Source organism: Pyxicephalus adspersus, chromosome 2 (assembly GCF_032062135.1).
Source record: "Pyxicephalus adspersus chromosome 2, UCB_Pads_2.0, whole genome shotgun sequence".
NCBI lineage: Eukaryota > Metazoa > Chordata > Amphibia > Anura > Pyxicephalidae > Pyxicephalus > Pyxicephalus adspersus.
This window is the reverse complement of record NC_092859.1, coordinates 50881374-50905949: the sequence shown is the minus strand read 5'-3', so window position 1 is coordinate 50905949 and position 24576 is coordinate 50881374. Positions and strand designations below refer to the sequence as shown.

General features: G+C 38.2%; 1 protein-coding gene across 5 annotated transcripts in view; it reads left to right on the top strand.

Moving 5' to 3' along the window:
• Positions 1 to 24576, top strand: part of JADE2 (jade family PHD finger 2) — a 256030-nt gene that overhangs the window by 69312 nt on the left and 162142 nt on the right. For all 5 annotated transcript variants that reach the window (XM_072400764.1, XM_072400761.1, XM_072400763.1 and 2 more), the window contains one exon: positions 16506 to 16663. In XM_072400764.1, coding sequence (XP_072256865.1) covers positions 16506 to 16663 — 158 coding nt within the window. The remainder of the gene's footprint in view (positions 1 to 16505; positions 16664 to 24576) is intronic.

Genomic DNA, 24576 nt, shown 5'->3' with positions numbered 1-24576 from the left:
TTGTTATAGCAATTAACATCACCCATGCAAAACCGTAAAAGCTGCGTTGCTAAGCAGCTAGGTTTTTATAGACAATATATACATTTCTGCAGAATCCAAGAAATAGTAAACAGTTGTAAAAAAAAATGTTGATTTCTCTTTTTTTCTCAAATTTACTCCATTCTCCTTAGCCTGTTGTTCATCAGTGTTCAATTTAACATTTATTCAGCATTTATAAATAATTCAGAAGAGTTTGAGTAGGATAATTGGGTACTTTTTTTCAGGCTCAATCTTGAGCAATTTGGTAGTAAAAAGCATGTCGATTAGACCTTGAGTGGATTAGTTGGTACAGGATTTCCTGCCTGCAACAGTGTTGTTCAGATTGGAATTTCTAAACCTCTTTTTTATTCAATATGCCTCCTTATAATGTGCTGTGGGACAATAAAGGTTTGGTATGTTATTTCTTATCGGTCTCAGGCTCAAACTAAATCTTCAGCATTGTATCACATATTGGGATGGCAATAAAATATTTGTGTGTAATGGTTTCTAACCTTTGTTAACACCTGCATTAAAAAGAATTCCTTTAGAGGAGGGGTCAGCAATTTTCTTTTTGGCTACTAGGCCATTTTAGGAGGTCCAGAAGGCACACTAGGCTGGACACTCTCTCTCTCGTCTGGCGCTGATGGCTCCGCCACCAACCAGGAATGCCCCTAAAAGGAAATCTCCTCTGCAATGCATACGGAGGAGAGAAAATGTCCCCTTACCCCAGCGGCAGAAGTGTTAGCGACGGCCGCTGTATATAGGGAAGGGAGGCATCAGAAGGAGGCTCAAGAGCTGCAAGGAGGCTCAAGAGACGCTGCTTGCCAACCCCTGCTGGCCGGGATTAGGCTGGATCCACCAGGGGGGTGTTAGGCTGGAACGGACTACTGGCTAGGCCGTATCTGGCCTAAAGGCCGGAGTTTGCCTACCCCTGCTTTAGATGATAGACTGTCCAAACACAATATTTATTTCACCTTCTTTGACAATTCACAATGTGCATAAACAAAAACAAACTAGCAAAAAAAAAAAATGCTTTGTGTTTAGACTCTGTCTTTAGCAATGATCCTTCTAGGTGCATTTGCACACAGCTTTTTTTTATAGGAACTAAACAAAATAGTTTTTCTGCATGTCTAGATGAACTAACCACAATTTCTTAGTTTTAGTCTGTCTCTAATACTTGATATTCTTCATGTCCTGGACAGACTCAGCGCTGTTGAGATCAAGGTTCTGTGGGAACCCTCTCCTCCAGGATTCTTTGTTTTTCCTTTTCCTGAGGATTTGTTTTTGACTTTTGTTGTATGTTTGCGGTCATTGTTCTGCTGCACAAATAATTCGAGACTAAATAAGTCTTCTGCTGGTATGTTGTATAATAGTTAAGGATCTATCTGTATTTTTCAGAATTAAGGAGAGTTAATTGTGAACAAATCCCAAACCTCATGTGCAGAAATGTAGCCATAAACCTGCAGAAGCTTCTCTTTTACTGCTTTCTAGGCCTTTTGCCAACAAATGGCCTTCGGTTACAGGTCAGATTAAAGACTTGGCACCTGCTGCCATTTTCTGCACAGTTGTGCACCTTGGTCTTATTTACAATCAAAAGTATTGTCAAAAGTCTTACACAAAGACCACTTCTTACCAGACGTTTAAATCTAGATGGGTATATCAAGGCCCCACTAATTTCTGCCAGGTCTGAACTGATGTTGCCAAGGGACTCCTTTCTTTATTAATGTTTGCTGTGAGATACCTTATTGATTTATCATGGCCATGTAGGTTGTTTAGTTTTTTCCATTGAACTGTGACTGCTCCCTGCCCTCCTTGTACTGCGAGATAATCCCAGCAGCAATCCCATAAGTGTCCATGCAGCTGTCATTATCCCCATGTATAAACCTTCTTATCCTCCTACACTGATTATCATATAATTTAGCTCCCTAAACATAACAAGTTGCCAGATATGTGGTCACAAGCATAAAATCCTAATAACAATTAGGGATATTTTCACATTAAGGGGGGCAATTTCTAGACCGGGTTCCCCAAATTTAGTTTGCATGTTGGGAACCCCCTGGGGGGCACTGTCATGGCGATAAACAATAGGGTACTGCCAATTGTCTGTGCGCCGTGGTGCCCTTTGAAGTTCACAAAACTGCCAAGCCTCATTCAGTTTGGCGGTGAGGTTACCCCTTCCATGCCATGGAACCTTGGCTCGGGGGAGATGCTCAGTACTGCTCACTGTTGCCTGGAGTCAAATCTGCAGATGCTGTGGTGTGAGGGACTGAGCAGCTGATGGAGTGGCTGCTACACATAGCTGGCCACTTACTTTCCCTGAATCCCAAATTCTCTGTAACAGAGGGACGTTGGAAACTGGAAATGACCCCTGTCCCCATGAAAATGTTATACCCATCATATCATGTTACCCTGTCACACTTATCTAGTAATTTATCCTCTTACTCTCTGAACCCAAATTTCTCTGTCAGAAAAGGAAAATTGAACTGCAAGTGCAGGACATTTGTGGCTAACTCCTCCTAACATTTAATCACTATGGCGCCATCACCAAAATACAAAAGCTATACTTGTCATACCATGCTGCTACATGCTACGCATAGCTGGCCACTTACCTTCTGTGAACCCCAATTTCTCTTAAACAGTAGAGGAAGGGAACTGTAGGATAAGAGGGGGACTCTTTTGACTAACCCTCCCTCCACACTAAAATTTTATCACTCCTACCATTTCATGGTGCCTTGTCACATAAATATCCGCTTCTGTTCTTTGAACCCCAATTTCTCCTGTAAAGGAAACCTTAGATATATTAAAATGTATGAAAAGTGGGAGACCTCCAGTGAACCCCAATTTTTCAGCAATGGGAAGATGTAGGGACCTGAATATGTAATAGTAAAGACATGTACATTTAAAAAATGACCATTAAATGGTGAATGCAAAAGTTCCTAATTTGTCATCTCTTTTATTTGGTGCATTTCAATGTAATTTCATTTTAAATTAATTTTCATTTTAAATTTCATTTTAAATTAAAACTATTTCCGTTTTAAACATACATCTTTATTGTTTGTTTCCATTGTGGCCCGCAAGTTTTATCATAATGTCAACAGCGGCCCCCAGATGAAAAAAGGTTGGGCACCACTGTTCTAAGGCAATCATTTATAACCCGGAGCAGCTATCCCTGATGGTTTTAATTTATTTTAGCACTTTTAAACAGTTTAATAGCCCCTCTCTGCACTCTCCCTATTTCCTCAACATCCATTTGTAAACTGGTGCTCAAAACTGAACTTTTTACTTTTTAATGAGGTCTAAGTATTGAGCAAGCTTATTTCTAAACTACTTCTAATACAAGACAGTATTGTACTTTCTTTAAAAATTGTAGGTACTGCAAAATATTAATAATTCTATAATCTACTTGAATACCCAAATAAGCTTAGTTCTATTCTCACAGAATGTATGATGCATGTGGGTTTTTAGCCCACATGTGCATATAAAGTAGGGGATAAATTTACCTAGAAGAATAAATTCTGTTTTGAAAGTCAAACAGGTATAGGTATACATAGGTATACAGTATTTGGCACTGGGAGACCTACAGTAGTTTAATTGTCAATATTAGCTGCTTTGTATCTGGGGTTTTTTCGACGAGATCTTGTTGGAAGTGGGATGCCACCAATAGAGATACTTGGGATAGTAGAGCTGCTGCATAATAATGTCACAAATCAAGGAGCCCCATACCCCTAACCTTTTTTGCTGGGTCAAAATATGAACACACATCTAGGTCTTTTCCTATTCCGAACAAAACGTTAGTATTTTTTGGAGGGCTAGGAGATAAATGTTAAGAGGGGGAACAACTATAGCATGAAACAAGTACAAGATTTTCGGTAGAATAAACACCTTAAAAGATGCAATTCTACCTACCATAGATAGCTCTGTCCAATTCAAATAAATAATCTCCTTTGGTACTGTCATTAATAAATATTTAAAATTGTAGGAGAATAGTTGATTTGTACTGGCAGGGAGGGTGATCCACAAAAAGACTGACTTTATGCTCCCGGTTGTGAATCTTGATACCATGAACAGCCTTATTACTCCATACATGTTCCACCAGGTTTTTTAACATTATAAATAATAAAGGGGACAGGAAAAACCCCTGTTGGATTCCATTGGTGATTGCAACTTCTTTTGAAAGAGTTCCAGAAGAAAAGATTCTTGCTGATAATTGAGAATATAGGGACATAATTACCGATTTGATAGAGCTCAAGAATCTCAACTTGTCAAGCAGACTAGATAAATAGCCATAGTGTACTCTAATCAAACATTTTCTCTGCGTCCAAAGGCTGTTTGCATAATTCTGAATAGTGAAGAACGTTAGACACTCTCCTAGTCCCATTAGGAGCTTGCCTATTTTTAACAAAGCTGACCTGATCAGGCGCTATAAAAGTGGGGACCACATCCATCAGTCTAAAAGCCATCAATTTTGCAAAAACCTTAAAATCTATATTTAAAAAGAAATGGGTTTGATTGCTGGTAAGTTGTTGGATCTTTTCCAGATTTGGCAATGGTAACAATGACTGCTTGAAGCATTTACCTAAGAAAGAGGATCCAGAGGATGTTGCTAAATCAAAGACCTTCACAAGATAAGGTGCTATCTGAGATTTGAATTTTTTGCAGTATTCATTGGAGTAGCCATCTACACCTGAGGATTATTTGATGTGTGGAGAATCAATAGTTTTATAATTTATTTTATATTTGAATTGTGAAGAGAGCAGTAAGGAATTCTAATTAGGATTTCAATAGGTGGGGGAGAAAACAAGTGTGTGTGTACTTATTAAAATATGGAAAAGCTAAGTGGGACAGGGATTAAGGAGGACATTGCACAGAATGGACACCGCTTTTTTTAAAAACTCGACACACCATTAGGAAGGATGCTAGTAGGGTAGAAATATTATGTTTTGATGGATGATTACACAGCTCAACAAAAAAAAAAAAAGTTTCACTTGTCAAGGATTTTTTAATATAGTTAGTGTATTTCAGGTCTGCTGAATCCAGAAATTACATCAGTTTCATTGAATTGGCTCTAGTTCTTTTGATACAGGAATCGGAATAGACGATTTTTACCAACAACAAATGTTAACAAAACATAATATTATCAATCTTTATTTACACTAATGCTTTGCATTTTATATATTAAATGTAGCATTATTTTTATTAAAAAAATAATTTGCCTTCTTTTTATTCCTACATTTTCTTTTTTACAGAAATATGAGTTCTTCAAGAAATTGTTTAAATGACCCTAATGTATTTTGCTACATTTGTGGTGAATAATAGTAGAAACATTACAGAATTTGTGAAACAAGCATATCTTGCATATTTTCGTATTAAACTGGGGGGCCAAGATAAGTATTGGGCTCCCCATATGGTATGCAAAACATGTTCAAAAAGTTTGAAATTTGGTGTAACTATGGTATGGCGAGGCCCCAAAAATCATCATAATGATTGTTACTTTTGTGCTGTGAATGTAAAAGGTTTCAATCAGTACAAGGAAAAAAAGCAGAAGTACCCTGATTTGGAATCAGCAAGATGACCTGTGCCGCAGGGTGCTGATGTTCCCATACCCACACCATATGTTCAGTACATTTCCTGATATTCCTGTATCTAACATGGTTTATTGTATCTGAACAATGTATCTGAACAATGATTTAATACGTGACCTTAGTCTGTCAAAACAAGCATCTGAACTTTTAGCATCCAGGCTAAACGAAAAGAACTATCTGAGATCGGAAGTTAAAATAACGGTTTATTGGACAAGCGAGGTGACACTCCTACCATATTTCAGTGAAGATGAAGACTTTGTGTACTGTTGTAACATCCCTGGACTACTAGCCCATATGGGAGTACCAGAATACCGAGCAGAAGACTGGCGGCTTTTCATAGACCATTCCACTTAGAAGTTTGAAATCTGTTTTACTGGATAATGGCAACTGTTATGCATCATTTCCAATTGGTCACTCAACAAAACTAAAAAATATATTATCAAAATGGTCTTACAAAAGCTTTGCTGTAATGAACACCAATGGTCCATATGTGTTGATTTAAAATTGGTGAACTTCCTACTTGGTCAGCAAAGTGAATACACAAAGTACCCATAGTTCACCTGCTTGTGGGATTGTAGACCAAAGCAGGATCACTGGAAAAAAGTGACATGGCCTCTAAGGAAAAACATTAAAAAAGATGCAGCAAACATAAATAAAGAGCCAATGGTTGACAAAGAAAAAAATCATTCTCCCTCCACTACACATAAAGTTGGGATTCATTAAGAAATTTGTTAGAGCTCTGAACAAGGACGGTGATTTCTTCAAATACATTTGTAGATTCTTCCCTGGACTGAGTACTGAAAACTAAAAGCAGGAATCTTTGATGGACCCCATATTTGGAAATTGATAAATGATTCAAATTTCACAAGTTACATGACTGATACTGAAGCTTCTGCCTGGCACAGCTATGTCATGGTTGTCAAGAATTTCTTGGGTAACTATAAAGCACAAAGTTATGAAAAACTGTTACATAACTTGCTCTTAAACTTTAAAAATTTGGGTGCTACTATGAGCATAAAGGTACACTATTTGTATAACCATTTGCAAAAATGTCCAGAAAACCTTGTCGATTTCAGTGAGGAACAAGGGGAGAGGTTCCATCAAGATATAGGGGTGATGGAAGAAAGGTATCAGGGCAGATGGGATAGACATGATGGCAGACTACTGCTGGAGCCTTCAACGTGATTGTCCTGATCATCAGCATAAAAGGAAATTAGACAAAATTTTTCAACTTCTTTGTGATTACTTCTGTAAATATACTGAATATACAATATATTGACATTAGGTATTTCAAAAATTTAATTTTGTATACAAAGGCATATCTAGTTTACTTTTTCTTAATTTTCATGTTTCATTCGTTTTCTAGAAAGTTATTATTGAGGTCATTATTTCAAAAACTTGAGCCAATCCAGCAAAACCAATACCATATTTGCAATCTGTACATCAAACATAATCGAAAATGACTTTAATCTGTTTGGCAAGAAAATGTATGTTAACCAGTGTTATTGATGGAATTTGTACATAAGTCCATTGGTAAATTATAATCCCTGAAATGTTTCTACAATACACTTTACATACAAATGTAGACATGCAGTGATATATACCTTCTGCATTATTAAACTTAGTCTCCGATCAAGATCAAGATGCTATAAAGTTGTATTCTTCTTAATGTGTTAGATTGGGTATTTAGAATAATAGGAAAAGACAGGAGAGGACAATAATGTTGAGAAACAAAGTTACATAGTAAGTTAGGTTGAAAAAAGAGTCCATCAAGTTCAGCCCCTAGGGAAATAAACATATCCCAGATATAAAACCCTATCAGACATAGTTGCTCCAGAGGAAGGCAAAAAAACCCTGGTACAATTTGCTTCAACGGGAAAAAAATTCCTCCCTGATTCCATGAGTCAATCAGATCTTCCCTGGATTAACAGTCTCTGTTATCTTTACTTTGAATTCTTAATAACCAGTTATATTCTGTGCTTCTAGAAAAACACCTATTTTTCTTTTTCATCCAGCAATCTATAGTAGTTGCTAAAAACTACTTCCTGAGGGAGCCGATTCCACAGACCTTACAGTGAAGAATCCTTTCCTTATCTGGAGCTTAAACTTCTTTTCCTCCAAACGCAAAGAGTGCCCTCCTGTTCTTTGTAATGATCTCAAAGTGAATTATTAAGAACAGAGTTTTCTATATGGACTGTTTATATATTTATACAGGGTGATCATATCCCCCCTTAAACGTCTCTTCTCAAGGGAGAATAGATTCAGTTCAGCTAATCTCTCCTCATAGCAGAGCTCCTCCATTCCTTCCATTGGTTTAGTTGCCCTTCTCCGCACTCTTTCCAATTCCACAATGTCCTTTTTGTGAACTGGTGCCCAAAACTGGACTGCATATTCCAGATGTGGTCTGACCAGTGCTTTGTACAGGGGCAGGAATATGTCTCCATCTCTGCAGTCTATTCCTCTTTTAATACTTTTCTTTACTAGCTTTAAATATTGCAGGTTGGTATTGCATGCTGTTATTAGGTCTATGATCTACCAGAACACCCAGATCCTTTTCCATTTCTGACTATCCCCAAATGTATTCCCCCTACACAGTATGAAGCATGCATGTTGTTAGCCCCCAAGTGCATAACTTTACATTTATCTATATTAAATGTCATTTGCTACTTGGCTGCCCAATCAAACAGTACATCCAGGTCTGCTTGTAGATTATAGACATCCTGTATGGACATAATTCCATTACATAGTTTGGTGTCATCTGCAAACACAGAAATGGTACTTTTAATCCCAAACTCCATATCAGTGATAAAGATGTTAAACAGTAAAGGTCCCAACACTGAACCCTGGGGTACACCACTAATAACCTTAGACCATTCAGAGTATGAATCATTAATTACAACTCTCTGGATGTGGTCTTTAAGCCAGTTCTCTATCCATTTACAGATTGACTTTTCTAAACCTTTTGACCCTAACCTGCATATTAACCGTCTGTGGTGTGCAGTATCAAATGCTTTCACAAAGTCCAAGTACACTATATAAACTGCTAATCCACAATCTACCTGTTTACCTAATTCCTTTACCTAATTTGTTTGACAACTTCTGTCTTTCTTGAAGCCATGCTGACTCATTCAAGGTAGTGACATTGCTATTATGAATTTGGACTTGAGCTCTGACAGTTTCCTTTGTGTACACAGAGCTAAAAAAAGAGTTTGGTAAATCCGCCTTTTCTTTATCCTGTTACCAACCCAGAGACATCCTTTAAGTGGCCTACATGCTCAGATCTGATCTTTTTACTATTGATGTATTTAATTTTTTATTTTTTTTGAGGGGGGGGGGGGGGTGTATTTCTCTTCCTTTGCAATCTGTCTTTCATTTTGAAGTTTTGCACATTTTATCTCCTTTTTACATCTTTTGTTATATTCTTTATAGTTTTCAAATGATGAAGGTGATCCTTTTTTACATTTTTGGAATGCCCTTTTATTGTTCCTTATTGCTTTGTTAACATCAGCTGTGAGCAAAAATATTTTAAGTTTTTCTTTTCAGAGTAATATTTTAATGGCTGGAACTTAGGAAAAGATTGTTTATCTAAAATAATGGCTCCCTGGTTGTGACTATCACTTCCACAGTAATTTGAACTGTTAATGCCATTTTTAAAGTAAGTATTCTACTCTACATGTAAGATTTTACTCTTTTCTTCTTCGTTTGGCTTTGGTTTCTTTCGTGGCTAGGAAAATATTTATTTAAATTTTTTGCAACCTAATGCAAATATTTGTTGGTTGGCTATGAAACTCACCACATGAAATGAGAAGCTGAAACCAAGAAATTGATTCTCTCTAGCCACTGCGCTTGTGGTAGCACTGGGGTTGCAGGATCAGTGCCCTGTAGGTTGCAGCATCTCTGTGGCTGAGATTTTCCTTAGCATCCTCTGCACTAGGGCTGCACAGCTGAAGGGAATTGAGTTGTGTGCAGCTGATTAGCTGAGTAGTTCCTGTTAATCCCAGGCTGGCATTGGCTGCTGGGGCTTTTTAGCCTCTGCTCTCATTCAGAGGTGCCTGTTATAGCGTCTGCTGGGCTTAACTGTGTTGGAGTGTTTTTATGAGTTCTCTCTGTTACTGACCTGTGCCTGTTTCTGACTATCCATTTGAACCCTGCCTGGACCGACCTCTGCTTGTGACCCCGACTCTGTTTTTGCCTTTGCCTTTTTTACTTCGCTGGATTGACTGTGTTCCTGTGTTTCTGACCTCGGCTAGTTTTTTTTGATTACCTGTCACTTCTTTCTCTGCATTTGTGGCTCTGTACTCTGCATTGGTGGGCACTGGGTCGGCTGCTGGCCTATCTCCAGACACCATCCTTTGCGCACCAAGTCCTGGGGAAACCGAGTGCTGGTAGACACAACCAGTCTCACCGAGGCTGAGTGGGGGCTGCTATAGGCGAAGACTGCGGCATAATTTGTGGGATTGGTGTCTGGGTCATATCAGTATTGATCTAAGCCTTATACCCTGTGTCTGCAGCGGCCCCTGTGTCACTGGTGTTTATTTCCTGGATCCCTGATATTTGACCCCCGGTTTGTGACCAGACTTCTCTTGCTTGCTGCCTCCCAGACCCTAACCTTCCTTGACGATTCTTCTGCTTAGTGGTTTGGTTCCGTGTATCTTCCTGCCCACCCTGGTGTGCCCAGAGACCGCAAGCTGGCGGTAACCAGCAGCACAACATCCTCATTACTAGAGGCTCTAGAGAAGACCTTGTTGCTGCTTAGACTCTGGGCCTTGGCCCTTCTTGAGGCTCCCACCACTTTTGTGCAAGCTGTAGCCCCCCCCCCTAGTGGATCTGTCTCACTAAGCATGACAGCTATACAATCTTCTGTCACTCTCTATAGATGGACAATTTGGACAATAAAGAAGCAAGACAGAAAAAAGCATTAATTCCCCTTGAACTTTATTTTTTGGTTGCTAACTTTGTAAATAAAATAAAATACCAAGGAGATGAATCATTAAAAGAAATTAATACCACAAGTGGTCATATTTGGACTTTTATATATTTGCAAAAGTTCTAAAGCATTCCGGGTCTGCAACAGCACTGCATCACAAGTGGCAGAAATTTAACATAACAAGAAATGACATGAAGCAATAATCTTAGACCTTATATGGGAGCATATTTTATGCCAACACCATGGGATGGTAGTTTAGTGATTAGGGTGACTTTAACCTGATTTTTTTCCTTACATTCGACCGACTGTCTACCTCTGTTTGCCCTCTATCATCCACAGTGGTCCATCATTCCCAAGCTCTACGGCGGTTAATTAAATGCTACCACCTATATCATGTTTGGAGAATACATCACCTGTCTGCCCCTATTCGGCCCCCACATCAAAATCACACCCCCATAGACTACCTCTTTGTCAATGCAGGTACTCTGACCTGCAGCAGATACAGAAGTCTGGGCATCACATTCATTTTCAGTATATTGCACCTACTGAACCATGTGCAAACCAATTGTCCCCACTTCTGCAAATCCTTGCAGATCGTATTGAGTAGTGGAAGAAAATTTAGTTCGATTTGAGTACCCAAATATTTTATGGATGTTCTGGCCCATTTAAAGGGGAAATTGGGTTGCAATGTCCAGAGTGAAGGAAGGGACACATTGAGTGATTTTTGAAGATTTATTTTATAATTTGATAAATTCTTGAATCGTCTTAATTCTGCTAGAAGATTAGGTTTTGTCACTATGGGGCTAGTTATATAGAACAAAAGGTCATTGGCATATGCCGTCACCTTGTTTTCCATGCGACCAACTGTTAAACCTCCTATACTAAATACAAACTGGTCTCCCCTATGTTGGTAATAACATCAATTATCTTGATACCATAGATCCCAGACAGCTTTTCCTCTGCAATATCAAAGAATATCCCAGAATTAAAGGAGAAATATGACCTATCCGCACCTCATTTTAGGCCTATTTGCAGATACGTTAGGCTCCTTTACTAGGTTTACTGACCCCACCGGGTTTGAAAGGCTGTGTGGAGAGGGCTCACACCCTAAGGGTTTAATTTCACCCAATTACAAGGTACTGCATAACACCAGCCGTCCACTAATTGCCAAATTCCCTTACATGACCACCTGGAGGAAAATCCTGGGGCAGGTACTTGACGCTGAAACCTGGTCCCAGATCTGGGAAAGCAGTCCATGAAATCTGCACTATTTACAGGAAAACTTCTAAGAAAAAATCCTATTTCGTTGTTACCATACCCCCAGAGGTTCTTCACCCCCTATTTCCCAGCTCCAGCACAATTTGTTGGCGGTGCAACACTCATAGTGGCATCCTTGAACTTACATATATACATATAAATATTCTGGTGGTGCCCCATTATCCAGGATTACTGGCTCAGAGTTAATGGGTTACTTTAGGATGTCAGGCACCACCAGAATACACTGGATCTACTCACACACCTGCTTGGCCTACCAATATCTGTATCTCCCGTAACACTTCTCCTGGTGGCAGCTCACACACTTATCCCTTCCAAATAGAAATCCACCCTCCCCCTTCCATAGACGATCTTTATAAACACATCCAAGATGTCTGACTGATGTAGTACCTAACTACTTTGGTAAAAAAGCAGGCGTTTGATCTTACATGGGAGGATTGGGATGTTTAAAATTCACAGGTGTCCAATTAAGCCTCTGAACTAATGCTAAAGACTTCTCGATTCGTTGTTCCCTTGCATGAGCCTCTTTAACACTTACACAATGAGCCTGATTTATTAAAGCTCTCCAAGGCTGGGGAGAATACACTTATCAGTGAAGCTGGGTAATCCGGGAAATCTGGAAAGGATATCTTTGAAGTAATTTGATATTGGCTAGCAAATGTTTTGAATCCTGGAACAGATCCATTCCAAGTTTGCTGGATCACCCAGCATCACTGAAGAATGTGTATCCTCTCCAGCCTTGGAGAGCTTTAAAAATTCAAGAACCAATGTGCTGAAGTTATAGCAATTATCAAGAAAACATAAAGTTAGTAGATGTTTTTGGGAAATACATATTTTAACAACCACTTCAACTTGCATACCTATAGACTAGAAGCCCCAGTCTGCAATCTGTTTTATCTGTTGGACACTGTTCTTTTATGTACTGATATGACCTCTACACATGTACTAACTTGAAATACGTATAAAGTATCTTTTTTTTATATTTTTTTCCTGTTTATTCTCTTCTTGCCTACTCCCTTTTTTTCCCCAAAATTTCCCCCCTTATTGTACCATGTTATCCGTAAAAACTACAATTTAAAAAAAATAAAAAATATTTGTGCGGCAATAAAGTGACTTCATCAAGCTTTTTAAGCATCGCAGATATACATTGTTTAGTCATTACACATACAGACACATTACACATAAGACACAATTATAAACAAAGAAAAGTCCAATATTTGTCCCTCATCTAAAATAGTGATCACTGATGTCAGATCAACATAATGTGGCTTCTTATGGTCCTGGCCTTTGCTGGTTGTACAACGTGTTTATTTATACATTATATCACTCAGTAGGTGGTCTTTTTAGTACTACATTGTTCGCAGGAGAAGGCACATTTTTAAGCAATATTGGCATTGAACAGTGGGTACCACTTCACAAGAAATCCATCTCTTCTTCATGATTTTTATCTAGTTAATTCAAATCCTCTTAAACAGTTAGGGTTGAGTTACAGTTAGGGTTGAGCCTTGGTTCCTTTTTTCCACAAATAAATATACAATAATAGTATGCAACATCTAAACAAAAATGTTTTTTTTTTACCTAAAGCTGTTTAACTTTGTCTTTTCCATTGTTTAGAAAGCAAAGTTGCGAAGTTTGTAGGCGCTTAATATCTATTAATCAGTCTTTTGCTTCCGGCATTCCATCACTTTGAGGTTTCATTATTTTGTAGTAGTTTTAAAAAACATGATGTTTGCGATTTGAATGAATTAGATCAAAGGGGAATCCTATCTTGAGGGCAAGGACAGGACAAAGTGTATTGTCTTTTTTATTTTTTTGTATTTTTTTAAAAAGATATGACTTTAAATTTATGTAGTCACAGGGAATGAAGTCAGAGAGGTTGTTCACCTGTTTAAAGTGTTGGTTTTCTCTGCATTTCCTCAGATTATAAGGGTTGTTAAAGATCAAGGATCTAGGAAGAACAAACAATTGAATGTCCATCAGTTCACACCTAGCCACAAACTGTGCATTAGTAATCTTTTTTGAATGTCATTAATCTCACCACCCCAATAGATGTACAAATATATGCTACAAAAAAATCAGAGAATATGTCTAAAATATTTTATGTGATGATATTACTAGGACATGTTTTGCTGGTTTAAAAACAAACATGGTATAATGTATGCTACAGTCCAAAGATTTGTAGAATCATTTGTATTGATCCTTGATTGCTAATAATGTTGTTTCTGTGGTATCCTGTAAAAGTTCTGGTTTCTTTTGAGTATTTTGTAAAATACTATTTTAGTTACATGTTACTAGAACTAGTGTCCCTATTGGAAGACCGTCCCCCATGTGTTGTTCAAGTGACAACTGTAACATTTTATCTACCTTATCTTGGGGACCAGGACAACACAAAAAGGGACTATCTCAATAGTAAGGACCAAATGTTTTTGGTTTTAGATACTTTCATTATAATATTTTTATTATGTTAGCAATATACTGCACAAAATGTTCCATTCATATCACTAACACATTCTGATAAGGATCCTTATGAGTGTTGTTCTTGGTCCATTAAGATTTCAAAATTACAGTTCAAAGGTCTAAAATAAAGATCCCTATCTTTGTTTTAAATATTGTGTAGGCTTTTTGGGTAAGTTTGCACAGTGCTTTGTGACATATAGTAAAGCTGGGTTTGCAGGTTGCAGAACAATTTTGGCATCTGATGTACGTGATTTTACGGTCTAATATTTTTGATGCAAATACAGTTGGTAATTTTCTGCAATAACATTTGTTAAAACCTTTACAGCATATATAAGTGGCAAATTTTGTTTTGCTTCCCAAATCTTTCACCAAAAATATCACATATTACTTTCATACTAGATAACTCTCTCACTCTGCCTTTCCACCTAATCGTTAGGTTATTTTACATGGCTTAACTAACTGCTGGGGAAAATTTATGTTGGCATGATGTCACGATGCCACTGGGCATAGGATGGTGGACCCTCCATGTCACCAGCCCAGTAACCAGAGACGTGCACAGGGTGCAGAGTCTAAGCAGCTGCCCGGTCTTCTCCAGAGCCTCTACAGGTGAGGCTGTTACGCTGCATGCAGCTGCCAGGTTGCGGCCTCTGTGCACGCAGAGACAGGTGACTGCTGACAGATAGGAATCAGGGGAGGTGTCGGGACATGAGACAGGAGCATGGTCAAACAAGTCAGAAATCAGAGCAGGCGACAAACAGGAATAGTCAAGGGCCAAAGCCAGAGTCGGTACACAAGGGAGACAGCAACTGGAGATGCAGACAAAACCAGCTGGAACCTGGGAACAGAGCTTAAGGGAACTCCTTGTTCAGGCAAATTCCTGTTGCCAGCCAATTCCTTAAAAAAGGGAAGGTCATGTGATGGATAGAAGTCATTTGACCTGCAGACTCCTAACCAACCACCAGAGGGAGTGCTGGTGAAGAGGCATTCCCAGGTGGTGTTCACATGCCTGCCAGCAGGTGGAGTGCATCTGCGGAACTCTCTAGTTCTCTGAGATAAAGGGGCAGCTGACAGACTCATATGACCTGGACCAGGAAGTGAGCAGGAACTGGGATTCTGGAGTTGGTGCTGGCAGCACAGGAGTGCAAGGTGGGTGAACCTGAGGAAGGCACAGACCTCCTGAATCTGCAGGGACCACTGCCTGCTAGAATTTTTTTCATGAATGCTCTTGGCTTTAGTACTGGGCGAACTTCATAGATTTATTCCTAGTTTGGTCTCTATGAACATTGTATTTTTGGTGATAAATAACCTGGGAGTTGGCAGTGTGCGCAAAATATATGAATCCCTAATTTACAGCCCTAATAGATGGCAAACAAGTACATTTCACCAGCTGTACCATTTATCAGCAGGTATAAAAAGTAGTGTCATGCATGTAATTGCCTCCTCTGTAAAGAGCTCCCCAGCTCTGGTGAAATTAAATCTTATGGCACAATTACTTTACATATCATCACTGACACGTGAGGAAAAAGAGCCTTGTCTTTAGCACTCTCCTGGACTTTGGACTTTCATAAAAATATTTTTTATGGAACTTACAAAAACTTGTAAAAGATTCACAGTGACAACTCATACTGAATATTTAGATGTTGAGTTCTGGCAATGGCTCACAGTCAGAGACAAGGAGGAATGATATAGATAAACAATTCCACCTTGCATTAACTTTTTAGCATTGTTGCAGCAAAACTTAGAGTCTATACATACACTCATGCATACAAGTTTGGAGTCCATAGATTAGATTAACACATCAGAAGACTTAAAAAATCACATACAGCAGATAAGAACTTTGATACTTTTCACTATTCCATTTTTTCTATGTGTAGTGTCCATATTTTGACAGTCCACACAAATAAGGGAACTTGCTGGCATGAAGTTTTATCTGAAAACATTTATAGATGTGAACTTGCCAAATGTGGCCTGGAAATTCCAAATAATTAGTCAGCATTCTAGATCATGCACTACGCAGCTGAAATACTTTTATTTAAAGTAAATTGCGAACAGGCAGGTAAGTATGTTTTATTGTAAAAGGGACGTTTGAACTACCCAATATTATCTGTAACTGTGTTGTAGTTTATACTGAAGGATCATAAATATTAACACAAAATAGCCTTATTGCTAGGACACAGTTGTATTTGAGATTTGTAACATAACTGACTCACAAAGAAACATGACCATGTTTCTCTCATTTATTTCAGGTTTTCCGCACTGATTTGATAACGGCTATGAAAGTACCAGACTCATACCAGCTTGGCCCTGATGACTTTTACATACTGGCTGATTCATGGAAGCAGGATTGGGAGAAAGGGGTACAAGTGCCTGCAAATATAGATGCTGCACCACAGCCACAGGTCAGGTAAGTAAACTCATAACTTAACTACATATGGTACTTTAGGTTCTATTGTGTTCTAAGTGCAAGTGGATTACAGTTCTTACAGATAGATATTACTTCAGTTTAGTGGTACAATATAATGGTTTGGGGTGTTTTATATATATATATATATATATATATATATATATATAATTTTTTTTTTTCCTCTCTTTTTGGATTTTCAGAGAATTATAAGATAGCTAGACACAGTAGAACAGACACTGCCTGTTCTTTTGCAGCAGCATTGTTCCAGTCTCCACACAAGTCACTTGGTGAAGGCATTTATTGAACTTGTACGTGGTTTGTTGTCTTAATCCAGCAAACAACAAATTGCCACACACATCAGCTCTGGCTGAGAAATTGACAGTGGATTGAAGTGTCATATAAGTTATTTCTAAAAATAAAAATCTTTAAATTGATTATATTATGCTGTCCATACTCTCTCTGCCCCCTTCCCAACAAAAGTTTAAATAAAACGTTTCCATTTCCATTCCATACCTTATTTTTTTATCTGTGTAAGGAACCAGCAAGGTGCTGTACTTAGCATCCTGAAAAACAACAAAAAAATGCATGCTCTATTTTCTCAAATGCTTTTATCAGTTGGTCAGAATAGAGGAGTGGGTGTTTCTAGGCAGACTGTTTGCAAGGAGATCACCCTTGGCAACTCTAACATGTGATAATGGGCCTCAAAGACTGATTTACCTAATATATAAGTATTTTCACAAATATCATTGGAAAAACCACCATACAGTCTTTTTTTTTTAAACTGACGTTTTATTGAATTTTCTGTAAGTATAAACAAGAAACACAGCAATACAGGTATAGGATCAATATGCATAATACAAAATAAACATATGGGGAGGGGGGGCAAGATACAAAACAATCGAAGAATATGTCTGTCTAAGGTGGTAAATGCTACGTTCAGATAATATTGAGTCCAGAGTCAGAAATAGAATCCCATCCAATATTGCTAGAAACATATGAATGAAAAAAGAAAGGGAAAAAAAAAAAAGTAAAAAACCACACAATAAAAACAAAAACGTGTAATAAGTCATAATATTACCAATCAGGAGCAATAAAAGGGAGGAGAAGGAAGGGGCAGGTGGGCATTAATAGTAAGATATTCCAGGGTAAAGTATGGACAATTATTCCCTAGTCATGCATTTGCGAGTAGTAGGTGTCCCATGGATCCCAAATCAATTCGAATCAATACACCTTTTTTTGTATGAGGGCCCTAAGGTATTCCATTAGGCGAACATCCTGGATGCGGGTATATGAATCCTCTAGAGAGGGAGGCAGGGTGGATTTCCATCTGCTTGGAATCAGGGTGCGAGCTGCCACCAGTGTTTGGGCAATCAGTTACTAGTAAGTTTTGGGAGGCTTGTAAAGGGTAGCCCCAAAAAATGTTTAAGCGGATCTAGTAAAAGCTGTTGTTGGGTCACATTTTGAAGCAGTTTTTGGACTCAGTCCCAATAACTCTGAATAAAGGGACAATACCAGAACACATGTTCCAGGGTTCCCCTCTGTGTCCCACATCGCCAGCAAATAAGGTCCACAGCGGGAAACAACCTGTGCAACACATCCGGTATGTGGTACCATCGAAATATTATTTTGTACAAATTTTCCTAATATAATGTACAGATCGAGCTTTTTTGTGCTGCTTCCCAGATATCTAACTACTCATCGCTGTCCAAAGTGTGGCCTAGAATAGATTTCCAGGTGCTCATATATGCAAATTTACCAGAAATCCCTCGTATGGTTGAATGAAGGAGGCGGTAAATTGAAGAAACCAGACTTTTAGCATGCATATCCTCTCAAAGGAAGTAGTTTCTGTAAACCTAGAGGCCTAAGTGAGGGAGAGGGCATAGTGTCCAATCTGCAGATACGCAAAAAAGGCTGTTTGTGAGAGGTCAAATTGGGTCTGAAGTTCCAAAAAGGAGCGCAACCTCTTCTCCACGGGGTGTAAGATATTCCTAAGATGGAATAGTCCCCTCTCCTCCTGGGCTGCCACATCCCTCTGGTAAGACTATCAGGCAGTAGGGGGTTGTGGCACTGTACAGTACAGTTACCATACAGTCCTTTTAATGGGGGGAGTTGATTTTTATTTGCACAGCATCCTATGCCATCCTTCTATGAACTATAGGTGGATGGGTATTTGGGGTTGGTCAGTGCAGGTTGGTGCCATGAAAAGTGAAACATGAGTATGGGTTGTTGCTTGAGTTGTCAGTAACAATATGCAATTTCATAAAAGACTTGACATACAACAAAGAGCCTGTCCTGGCTCAAGCCATGAGCCCACCAGTGCCACCACCTATTTAGACAAGGCTTTTATGGTAGTAATACCATGAAAGTCTGATTACATGTATATAATGTTTGTCTTTTGTTACAGATAAATTATTGAATTGTTTGTAGCTCATAAAAAGAAATCTAACATGGGATCTTGAAAACTCCTAACAAGTGAATAGGGGCAGAATGATAACTCTATAGCCTTTGCAACACTGACTTCAGAACACTTATTTGTATGGGTTTACTCTGGGTACTCCGGTTTCCTCCGACATTCCAAAAACATGCATTGATTGAAGACTATATTAGACATATGACTATGGTACGGACATTAAATTGTGAGCCCCTTTGAGGAACAGCTAATGACATGACTATGGACTTGCATAATATATTGCATGGTATGCAATATTACTGCATAATATATTGCTGATATATAAATACTATATATTAATATATAAAAACTGTGTAGTAAAGTGCAAATGTTGTTATTTTACTTGCGCAAACCAGGGACTGAAATTGCTATCTTGCTGTCCAAAAATGCATATTTGTCAGGAGGCTTTGGCTGGACCCTGTCCATGTAAAGGTCCTCAGGATGCTGGATAAGCTTGGTGTTGGGATCAAAGACTTGGTCAAACGATGAAGATGTTGTGGGTGAGGAAAGCTGAGAAACAGTGGAGCTGCAGAACAGTTTAAAAAACAGACACCTTTGAAAGGCCGTTGGCAACCTTGGAGTGCATTCAATTATAGGGCCAACACTGTGAAAAGACAGTTTTAGGTATATAAGTGAAATCAAGTATGCAGATGATGAAGGAAGAATCCAGGACAGCATAGGACTGATTCAAGGCACGTTTTACATGTTTTGACACATATCTAAACCAGTAACAAAACATGTAATTTGCTGTAGATCACAAGTTCCTAGATTTGGTGGCTGCATTATTTTTCTTTTTTTAGGCTAAGGTTAATATTAATTTTAGAATCAAAACTATGCACTACTAATGGCAGTGCCTAAAAGATTTAAAGTAAAAAAAAAAATTAAATGGTTACAAACCTAACTCAATTTTCTTGGTTCCACACAGTAAACACTCCCAAGTGTCTATTTTATTGAATACATTTAAAATATTTCAGCATATGCATCCTCTCAAATAATAATGTTTTGCAGGAATTGCATTTGACTTTATCCATTAATTCTATTTCTACTTTTATGAGCAGAAAAATGTTTTTACTTGATAAGACTGAAAAAATAACCTTCCTTTCCTTCTCACGACAAAATGCTAGTAGGCATATGGAATTAATTGTTTTATCTTATAATGTTTGCTGAGACTTGAAAATTATGGAAACAGATATGCTGTCATTTATGGATGTCTGCAGAAAAAAAAAGGTGTTGTATTTTCCCTTCTTTCCATGAAGGGCAAGTAGAGAAGACATCTGCTGCTGTGTGCAATGAAAATCCCAGTACACTGATCCACTGCAGCTGGCAAGAACTCAGATATCTGCAGTGTGATGAAATCTGCAGGACAGGTCTGCACAGCCTCATAATGAAGGCACGTAACATGATTCATCATGAATTTAAACGCAGCCTCTGTCTTTTATTTCTACTCACTTTCTCACAGGCACTTAATCTACAGAGGGCACTGAGGTTTATTTTAAAAATTACAGAAACACATATGAATTTACTTTAAGGAAGTAATCTATTAAATTAGTCATTGCTGATCTCCTTCCTGAAATGCTGCTTGGTATATAGTTTGTTTCTATACCATATTTATTACTTTCTGAGTCACTAACCTGTAACATTTTTGCTGATCAGAAACAGCAGAAAAAGTTAGAATTGTTGTAAGTAATTTAAACTGTCATAGCCAAAGGGTTAGCATAACAGCCTGAACATTGGCAATTTATGTTTTCATGTCTGTATGTATCTCTAAGTTTAAACCATTTATTTAAAACCTATATTTTAGTTAGACAGGTAGATAGTTAAGCCACTCCTGCACTATGTTACTAAGGTAATTCGTGGTTACTAGGGGAATTCACTTGCTTCCAAAATAAAACTTCATCAAATCAAAATATTTGATAGTGCCAACTAATAAAGTACTAGTTCAGTCAAATAGTTCAATCAAGCAGGTCGTTTTTACAAAAAGGGACAGGCAGTGCCCATTCTGCAATAATCCTTCTTACCTGGCTGATTGCCTTGAGGAACTGTCAAAAAACAAAAAAAAAAAAACAAAAAAATTGAGCAGCATATGCACAGCTCAGCACATGAATGGCCAACCAGCAATCCTGGGTGGTCATTTATGTGCACTTGTGAGCAGATAACTTGTGGGACATTTGTGGGTGGTTTCTCCTATCTACACGTTTCTCTAAAAATTTTCCCTTACTTTGACCATTGTCTGTAAAAATCTCTGAATTGTACAAAAGTTTGGAAAAGGATTAGGTCTGTGTGACAATTTGTTAGAGAAAAAGGCTTAAAATATGTCAATTAAAGGTTCTTTAAGAAAGGCCAAGCACAATAATTGTATAATGTTGTATTATTCTGTTTACACCATATTGTTTTCAAATTACCAGATTTTCTAATTCTAACAGTACGAGCATGCTGTTTAACTATAACTATATTATGTTTTGGTCAATTTTATGTTTTTGTAGAAACATTTAGTCATGCATTTTTTTTAAATTGATATTTGTACAAAAACTTGCTTTTGCAAATAAACACAACATTTTATTTGCAAATCATACTGAGCCTAATTTCATGGGGAAAGGAGTGATGTCTGTTAAGAGATTGAATATTAACAGTGGTAAGATAGCTTTTTAAAAAGCTGGAAAGTAGATTGGAGTGCAAAATCTGCTGGTTTGAAGTAAAAAAATATTGCATAGCCATCTGCAATTTTTTATTATTCACAAAAATAAAAAGTGTACACTATGCAATATATTTATAAATATTATCTGTAGATAGAAGTAAGGTGGGATTTACAATCAGGTATTAAAAAGAAATTTATTGCAATGTAATCTACAGCTTTGCTGGTTACATGCGTATGGTAGGGTGTGTTTGTATAATTCCAAGATTTTAGTCCTTAAAACTACATTTTTCCTGCATTTCTGTAAATGGGTAGCTAACACAATTGACTAGAATCTTTTTTCAGTGTCCGTAGTTTAGTATTTATCATTACTAACTTGTGCATACGTTTTTAAGTTGTGTTCCCATCACACTGGGCCTGATTTATTAAAGCTCTCCAAGGCTGGAGAGAATGCACTTTCATCAGTAAAGCTGGGTGATCCAGCAAACCTGGAATGGATCTGGTTCAGGATTGAAAACATTTGCTAACCCCCTAGCGTTCTGATTCTGTCAGTTTTTTGATGCAAAAAGTGATCCCTATTTTTTTTTGCATAGAATTTTTTGTTTGTGGGCCTGTAATTTTTAGGATTAATTCCCGGGTATAAGAATTATATTTATTTATTATATTATAATCATAAATTATAATATAATACATAATTATAAATCATAATTATAAAAAATAATGAAATATTAGACCACAACAATGGTCAAAAAATACTTTTTTATCAAAAATTTCTCACTGAAATTTTCCAAACAAGGGTGCAATAATATTGATGAATAATAATATAAATTAAATGCAGATTTTAGAAAAAAAAATATTTACATATTTAGTAGACATCCCGGGTGTGGTAGATTTTGAAGCAGGGTGCTGCACAAAGTCCAACATCACAGTCAGGACAGTAGAACCTGGTTTCCTTGCGTTTCTTCCTTCCTCTGTCATCGATCTTTGAGCAGCAAACCATGCACATCCTTGTAGGTGCTGCCTTTTTCTGGGTTGGTGGGATGTATTCAATGAAGTGACGACCGGTCAGGCGTTCTGGGTTGACATTGGTGGAAGCATGACGTCCAGGTCTATTCATAGCCACTGATGGTGTTTGGTGGTTCTTGACTATGGATTCAGATACTTGCAAAATGAAGTCTGAATGATTCACAGCCCTCTGACTATTTTTTTTTGTACAGAATGTAGGCATTCCATAGGCACTGCTCAACTAGATGCCTGAAAATCTTCTTGTAGTACTTCCTTTGCTGTTGTCATTGCTGGTTAGAATGTCATGGCTTGGTCAGCTCTGTCGACGTATTGTTGTAGTCAATCACCACCTGTGGCTTCATCACTTCTTTTCCACATTTTGTGTGTACCAGAACAGTGAAGGCATCATGTACAGTACTCATCAGGCACACGTCTTTCTTGTCACGCCATCTCAGGGCCATCATCTTTCCTTTCTGCCAGGCAACAATTTCTCCTGTCTTCAGCTTCCTTTTGCAAACAGTGCTGGCAGGTTGCGCCAGTTAGCCCTAACAGTTCCATACGCATCTGTTCTGTGTTGCAGAAGGAACTCATAAAGCTCAGGAGAGGTGTAGAAATTGCCAGTTGTGACACAATAGCCCTGACCTAGCAATGGCTCAATGAGGGATAGCACTGAAGATGTTGCCAATCCATAATGGCTGTATCTGGGGTTGAACTGTGTCCCTTTTCCAGTGTACAGTACCGTATTCCAGATGTAGCCAGATGAGGATTCACACAGCATATACGTTTTCATGTCAAATCGTGCCCTCTTTGACGCAATGTACTGCACCCAGCTGAGCCTCCCCTTGTAAGCCATTAGACTTTCGTCAATTCTGACATCTCTTTCTGACACATAGGTTTGCTGGAATTTTGTAGAGTCATCTGAGACACTTCCCAAATTTTCTTGAGTTTTGGTGCAGGATGGGTAGTCCCATCAAATTCTTCATTGTTTGCGAAGTGCAGGTACTTCATGATGAGGGTATTCTGGCATCACTGTGCCAAATAATGGAGTGGCAATCATTTTATTCTTGGACCAGTACCACTTCTGCACGGGTTTGCCCACAACTCCCTGCAGGATCAGCAAGCCCAAAAACAGCCAAATGTAATCTTTGTTCACAGGTTCCCACTTTCTGCTTCTTGCAAACCTCAGGTGTGGAGCACCTTGTTGTTGTCCAGCGTACCTGCATAAAAACAAAATAAAAAATGTATTTTAGGATATGTTCTTTTATATTGTGAAGGTTGCAAGTAATATGTTAGCAAACACAGAGCAGCATATATGTTTACATAAAAAAAAAAAAAAAAAAAAATTAGCAAAAAATTTTAAAAAGTTAGCAAACACAGAGCAGCACACATGTTGGCATAAAAATTTTTTAAAAATTAGCAAACACAAAGCAGCATACATGTTTGAATAAAAAAAATTAGCAAAAAATTTTAAAAAGCAAAATCAAGAGCGGCTTACCTGTTTGTCTCCGCAACATTTTTTTCGATAACTTCATCGGTCAAAAACAACTTCAGGTATGCCAGGGGTTCATCGCATTCAGCCTCAATTTTCATCCCAGGTGCACCGGTGAATGGGAATCTTGGCGGTGCTGCCTGGTCCACATCAAGGTCAATAGGACACCATGTGCGCACAGCACTGACCTCAAGTTCAGAGTCATTCAAACTGTTGCTCAATTCCACAAGAGACTCCAAATCGCTATCGTTCAAATTCCCCCAAAACAGCGCTTGCACCGGCGAGATGCCTTTTGGATGCCATGTGGTCTCCAGCTATCAGTCAGGAACAATCAAGGT